A 7,393-nucleotide genomic window follows, 5' to 3' on the forward strand; every position below is an offset into this window, starting at 1 on the left:
TTTTCTGAGTGTCCTGTGTATTTCTTGAAGTATCAGAAGGTACAGAGGTATTTGAACAATAGCAGTAGATTTTGAATGACTTTCCTTTCAACACCACAACAAAGGATTTGAAATCAAGATTTGATTGAAGAGTACTTGTACATTTATGGAATGAAAGACATTTTATGCAGACTGTTTTGAGGTGCTCAAAAGCATTTCATTAATGTGATCTATGACTGCATAAAGTCTGGAGCGAATGCACGTCATCCAGTTGTGCGTTGACACCTCGGTCATGTGTTCTGAGCCTTCACTACAGCTGCCTTCATTTATTGCATAAATGTGGATCTAGCAGCCTTCACTTTTGTCTTCAGTTTGACTGAAGAAATGCTCCATTGACTTTAAATCAGCCACCACTGACTTGTGAATGATATTGTATTTCTTTATACTCAAAACCCGACTTCTTGACTGGAAACGCCTTCTGTTGGGTTTTGTGGGGTTTTTTTCTCTTCGTGTGACTTGTCCCTGTGATTGCCCATTGATTTGACGTGTTGTACCTGCTCCTAGTGTATCCTCCAATCTGCATCCTCCTGTGCTCACCTGTTCCTTGTTGTGTCGTTACCCCTTGTCTGTGTGTGTGTATATAAGCTTCCGGTTTCTTTTCACTCCTTGTTGTCACTCACTCATTGTCAGTGTTGATGTCAAGACCCGTCCAAGCCCTCGTGTACCAGTCCCTCCGATTAAGTTTTTTTTGAACATTGCCTTTTTGATTCCCGGTCCTTTTGGTTGTACTTTGTGTTTTTGTTAGTGATTATTAAAAAGTTTTTTGAGTTCACCGCCACCTGCCTTGCTGCATTTTTGTTTCCCTGCATTTGGGTCCAAACCACCTGCCTGCCCGCGTTATCCGTGACACCTTCACAGTAGTCTCCTATCTGGCTGCTTGTTTTTGTGGAACTTGCTGTCCTGACTTGTGTTTTCAGTCCTTAAAAATGATGCTCAGTTGGCTTGAATTCAGACAACTGACTTGCCTATTGACGAGTATTGAATTTAATGGTCTTCCAAAATTCTTGTAGGTCTTCATAAACCTCTTGCGAATTAAGGTACTTTACCTCATTGGCTGTCAATGACTGCAAGACTGTCCAATCCATTTTTATTGGGAGGGGCTAGCAGCGATCATTCACTGCTAATTGCTCAGAAGCATGATCATTTTACATATCACAGATCATATTCTGAATACTATACGTGTACATTGCCTTGCAGTGAATGAGTTACCCTTCTGATTTGTTTTTGTTTATCCGAACTATAAGGCGCAGCGGATTATAAAGCGCACCATCAATGAATAAGTTTATTTTCATACATATGGCTGCCTGATTATAAGGCGCATTAGTGCATCAATACAGTGGTACCTCTACTTAAGAACGTCTCCCAATACAGAATTTTCAGGTTAAGACACACCTCAATGTGAAAATATTGCCTCCTCTTAAAGAAATTTCAGGATAAGAAAGGCAAAAATACCAAATGGCTGGTACTCACAGCTCCCAGAGTTGACTGAAGGTAACATACTTATTGCTGCTCTGCAATTTGCTATTGCCTAGCATTCCCGGCAACCAATTGGTTAAGAGGGTCCTCTACTGAGCACTGCTGGCAAAAAGTATTGGCACCCCTGCAATTCTGTCAGATAACTCAATTTCTCCCAGAAAATGAAATGATTGCAATTACAAATGCTTTGGTAGTAATATCTTCATTAAGTTTACTTGCAATGAAAAAACACAGAGAATGGGGAAAAAAATGAACTCATCATTTTACAATAAACTCCCAAAATGGGCCAGACAAAAGTATTGGCACCCTCAGCCTAATACTTGGTAGCACAACCTTTAGACAAAATAACTGTGAACAGAAACTTCCAGTATCCATCAATGAGTTTCTTACAATGCTCAGCTGAAATTTTAGACCATTCTTCTTTGGCCAACTGCTCCAGGTCTCTGAGATTTGAAGGGTGCCTTCTCCAAACTGCCATTTTCAGATCTCTTCACTGGCGTTCTATGGGATTCAGGTCTGGACTCATTGCTGGCCATTTTAGAAGTCTCCAGTGCTTTCTCTCAAACCACTTTCTGGTGCTTTTTGAAGTGTGTTTTGGGTCATTGTCCTGCTGGAAGACTCATGACCTCTAAGGAAAACCCAGCTTTCTCACACTGGGCCAGACATTATGCTGCAGAATTTTTTGGTAGTCTTCAGACTTCATAATGCCATGTACACGGTCAAGCAATCCAGTACCAGAGGCAGCAAAGCAACCCCAGAATATCAGGTAACATCCACCATGTTTAACTCTGGGGGACCGTGTTCTTTTTTTTTAAGGCCTCATTTTTTCCCCTGTAAACTCTATGTTGATGCCTTTTCCCAAAAAGCTCTACCGTAATTTCCGGACTATTGAGCCCCCCTGATTACAAGCCTCACCCAGTACATTTTTAAAGGAAAAAGCATTTTGTACACACATAAGCCTCTCCTGCCTATAAGCCGCGTGTGCCCACATGATAAACTGAAATATTTATAAAGAAATACAGTTTTCTAAGTTTTAATACCATACTTTAATGAATCAGGTTATGATATAGCGCTTGACTTACAGGTAAGGGAGGTGCGGAAGAGCAAGAGACGTGCTGTCGTTGCGGGTGTGTCTGTGCGCGTCGGCTGCTAGAGGCAGCAGTCGTGTGTTGTTCGACGACTTTCCAAAATAAAGAATTGTAAGCTAACTTAGCGGGTTACTCTTTGTTATCGTTACAATTAGGGTTGTTCCGATCATGTTTTTTTACTCCCGATCCGATCCCGATCGTTTTAGTTTGAGTATCTGCCGATCCCGATATTTCTCGATCCGATTGCTTTTTTTTGCTCCCGATTCAATTCCAATCATTCCCGATAATTTTTCCCAATCATATACATTTTGGCAATGCATTAAGAAAAAAATGAATAAAACTCGGACGAATATATACATTCAACATACAGTACATAAGTACTGTATTTGTTTATTATGATAATAAATCCTCAAGATGGCATTTACATTATTAACATTCTTTCTGTGAGAGGGATCCACAGATAGAAAGACTTGTGACTTTGTGTATTGTGACTAAATATTGCCATCTAGTGTATTTGTTGAGCTTTCAGTAAATGATACTGTAGCCATGCCCCAATGCATGATGGGAAGTGGAACCATGACTGTGCGTAGTGCTACCAATTGATATATCTTCTGCTTTGGGAAATAAGGTGTTAAGAAAAAGATGAATTGCTACATTGCTTCCCATGATCTTTCTAATCGTAGGGAGAGGGATTGTAAGGCTTTAGCCACTTAAAATAAGCCTCCAAAGGCTGCCAGAATTCACTCTACTCATTTTACGCTGCCTTTTATCTCTCTATATAGGTAAAATAGCGCCATTACAGATTGAGCGCGACAATGCGTTATTTTAACGTGATACATTTTTTTAAAACTTATTACCGCTGTTATCGGGATAAATTTGATAACCCTACCTTAAACCTAAACTAAAGACTCTGGATTAGTGTAACATATTATGTCTGTAACATTAAATACATTTAGAAAACGATTTAATTTAAAAAATATACTGTATATATATTTAAAAAAAGGCATGGCCGATATTTTTTTGCTGATTCCAATACTTTGAAAATGACGTGATCGGACCATCCGATCGATCGGGACATCTCTATTTACAATACCTTAACTTTTCTTTCCAAACAGCGCCAGCAATACGGCACTTACCTGACTCCTCAAGCTCACTCCGGAGCGTGTGTCGTCCTCTTCGTCACGCAGCAGACCGGCTTTTGGAAACCTGTTGGTGATGGTGGATTTTTTTTTCACGCTGCTCCACGCTGTCAGACTTTTGCATAAGTTGCCCTCCGCAAACGGCCACTTTTGTAAACGATCTGACGCCGCTGGCCATCCAAGCCTTCAATTTAACTCGGCACTTCATATCCATTTCTTCTAGCATTTTCCATGATGTGGGTATGCTAATTTTACTAATGCACAACGATGAGGGTCTGCTACTTTTATTGTGTTTGTGTTGTGTTTATTTATATTTATTTTACTGTGCACAGAGCACAAAGTTAAGATACGGGTAGGAGTGCAAACTAGCGTCTTCCTCGACACATATATTCCACGTGTCTTACGCTTACATTTTATGCTCGAGTGCTCCTGGCGGTCGTTAGAAAAATTAATAAATTGGCCGCATCATTGCATACACCGCAGGATTCAAAATGAGTGAAAAAAGTAGCGGATTGTAATCCGGAAATTACAGTACTTTTGTCTCATCTGACCAGAGAACATTCTTCCAAAACGTTTTTGGCTTTCTCAGGTAAGTTTTGGCAAACTCCAGCCTGGCTTTTTTATGTCTGTGGGTCAGAAATGGAGTCTTCCGGGGTATCCTACCATAGAGTCCCTTTTCATTGCAGGACAGCTTAAACTTGGATGTTAGTCAAGGTTCTTTATCCACCATCCGCACAATGTTTCGTTGAAATCTCTCAGTTTTTCTTCTCCGTCCACATCTAGGGAGGTTAGCCCCAGTGCCATGGGCTTTACACTGATTGATGACACTGCGCACAGTAGACACAGGAACATTCGGGTCTTTGAAAATGGACTTGTAGGCTTGAGATTGCCCATGCTTCCTCACAATTTTGCTTCTCAAGTCCTCAGTTTTTTTGGTCTTTTCTTTTCTCCATGGTCATGTGGTACACACAAGGACACAGGACAGAGGTTGAGTCAACTTTAATCCATTTTAACTGACTGCAAGTGTGATTTGGTTATTTCCACCACCTGTTATGTGCCACAGGTAAGTAACAGGTGCTATTAATTACACAAATTAGAGAAGCATCACATGATTTTTCAAAGGGTGCCAATATTTTTGTCTGAACGATTTTTGGAGTTTTGTGTAAAATTATTTTTTTTCCCCATTCTCTTTTGTGTTTTTTCATTGCAAGCAAAATCAATCAAGATATTACCAACGAAGCATTTGTAATTGGAATCATTTTCTGGGAGAAATTGAGCATTATCTGACAGAATTGCAGGGGTGCCAGTACTTTTGGCCAGCAGTGTATGTGTAAGTGTGTATCCCAGCGTCCTCTTCATTTGCCCCTGGTGTTCTGACAGCTTTACATGACTGTATTAACTTTGATTCTTTACTGTATTTTTGTTGTTGTACATTATGCACAACTCAGATTTTATGTTTATTGTGCAATAATCTAATCGCAACATATATTTGTTACATGTTTTGATGCATTTTTATGCATTATAAAAGATTTATGTCTCAATTCTGGGGGGGCTTGGAATGGATGAGGGCATTTACATGGAAAACGCGTCTCTACTCACAGTTTTCAAGTTAAGAAACTACTTCAAGAACCAATTAATTTTTTAAGTACAGGTACCACTATATACTGAATTTGTCTTTTGTTCTTCTGTTCGGTTTAATTGTTATTTAATTTATTCATGGACTTAATGAATGAGGAATATGTGTCTTGAGCTCTTTACTGGAGCAGTTTAATATGAGTATGCTCCAACAAAATAGGTTTGCGATCATTAAGCACAAACAAACTTCATACATATGGCACACAGGATTATAAAGCGCATTGTCAATTATTGGGGGGAAAAAAGATAAGAATTTTAAGTGCGCCTTATAGTCCGAAAAATACGATCACTCATTGGTGAATGATTACTGGCAGCCCTCCTAGTCAAAACGGATTGGACGTCTATTGCTGTCATTGGCAGCCAATGAATTAAATAAATGTAATTCCTGAATGCTACATGCCAAATATTTTGTTAAAGAGCTCCAATTAAAGCTAAAAGTCCATACTTTATTTTCCTCTTGTTCTATTTAAAATCCATTGTGATGATGTCTAAAGACAAAATCAAAGACTTCTGGACTGTATTACTATAAGTGGCAGGGGAAAAAAAGTGATGGATTACCTGTCTGATGTCCATTTCCATACTTGTGTGGCGTAAATGCAGCAGCTGTCTGGAAGGCCGAAAAATACATTCATCAATTCCCAAACACACAATGGGTTCAAGTTCAAAGTTCACAAAGTCAAAATGCAAAGACTCGTGGTTATTTATTTAATATTTGCTTTTTACTTCCTTGTGTGGGAATCCAGGCTTTGTTTGGGACTCTCTCGCCATACGAGGTCCTTCTTTGTCACAACCATGTTGCTTAGCCTCAACATGGCTTTCTAAACCATTATGACCAGTGTCGTGTCTTATCAGCCTCTGCATTGCTCATACAAACACACAGGCACGCGCGGGCGGTCAAGCCATGCAGCGCCATATTGCAGGTTTTAATATTATCACGGGTCACCAACGGGGCTGTTTGCATTCGCTTTGAAGGATTTATGTCAGTCCTTTCACTGTCCAGGGCTCTGGAGGAAGAAGGGAAAAAGTCAAGGCGAACCCGAGCACTCCCCGAGCTCGAGGCGGACGTTTAAAAGAGCTTACTGCTGTAGCTTTCGCTCTGGCTTTGATTGTCTGGGCTTTGATCTGGCTTGGGCAGCCATGTTGCGCGCGGCGTTATCCTCAAATAATCTCTGTCATCTCTGTCCGAAAAAGAAGTGAGCAATGACACCAGACTGGGGACGTTTAGGTCGCCTTACTGGGTATTTTCACCCCTCAAATGTGAATCACCTTATCAGCGAATAAAACACGCATCACTAAAAAACATAAGAGAATAATGAAATCCTTGGAATGTACTGCTCCCAGACGACTTCCTTGCTATAATTTGCTTGACTTGGACTTTCTCATGCGTGCACGACCCCAGCGAGGCAGTCAAACAATGAAGCAGTGTAATTCGGAAGGAGGGCTTATTTTGTGCTGAAGATGTTGTTCGCTGACTTCAAAGGGCATATTGTGCAGCTATCCTAAATTAGCTGCTCTCACCGCTGCATGAGCGCGTCCTCAGCTGGCATGAATACATTACGGAGCAGCGGGGAAATTGCAGGCCGATGCACTTGTTAGTGTAGAACCAGACCATACTCATGGATATGATGTGATACCACTTACAGTAAGGGCCTGAATAAGTTCAGTAGACCAAAACAAAGAAGTCCAACAGGCTGGCACAGACATGTTTAACTCATTGGCCTCCACTGATGGCGACAAATTGGATGAACAGGGGTCAGGGCTACATTTCTCACAAATATGAACCTAATAATAAACTGATAGGCTAAATGATCAATGCAAAATGAATTTGTATCGACTGAATGAATGAATGAATGATACTAATTTTTATGTGTATTGGTTTAGGTCAGTACTTCTCAAATAGTGGGGCGCGCCCCCCAGGGGGGGCGCAGAGCGATGCCAGGGGGGGCGCATGTGACCTCGGGGAACATGCTTTTTTTTTGTTTTTTTGCCGTACTTGAATAAAGTGTACTTGCACAT

General features: G+C 40.6%; 1 protein-coding gene across 5 annotated transcripts in view; it reads right to left on the minus strand.

Annotated features, from left to right (window-relative positions):
- The window catches only part of LOC130930262 (uncharacterized), a 39,638-nt gene extending 32,892 nt beyond the window's left edge, over positions 1-6,746 (minus strand). For 3 of the 5 annotated variants that reach the window (XR_009067021.1, XM_057858101.1, XM_057858097.1), the window contains exons 1-3: positions 6,458-6,746; positions 6,101-6,381; positions 5,936-5,984 (exon numbers count right to left, since the gene is read on the minus strand). Coding sequence is in view for 4 of the 5 variants with exons in the window: in XM_057858101.1 (XP_057714084.1) it covers positions 5,936-5,984; positions 6,101-6,189 (138 nt within the window). In the remaining variant the exon portion in view is untranslated. Of the gene's footprint in view, positions 1-4,405; positions 4,458-5,935; positions 5,985-6,100; positions 6,382-6,457 lie in introns of those variants that run through there. The other 2 variants (XM_057858098.1, XM_057858100.1) reach the window with 2 other exon arrangements.
- Between the last annotated feature and the right edge of the window lie 647 nt (positions 6,747-7,393).

The sequence above is a fragment of the Corythoichthys intestinalis genome, chromosome 14, assembly GCF_030265065.1.
Source record: "Corythoichthys intestinalis isolate RoL2023-P3 chromosome 14, ASM3026506v1, whole genome shotgun sequence".
In the NCBI taxonomy this organism is placed as follows: Eukaryota; Metazoa; Chordata; class Actinopteri; order Syngnathiformes; family Syngnathidae; genus Corythoichthys; species Corythoichthys intestinalis.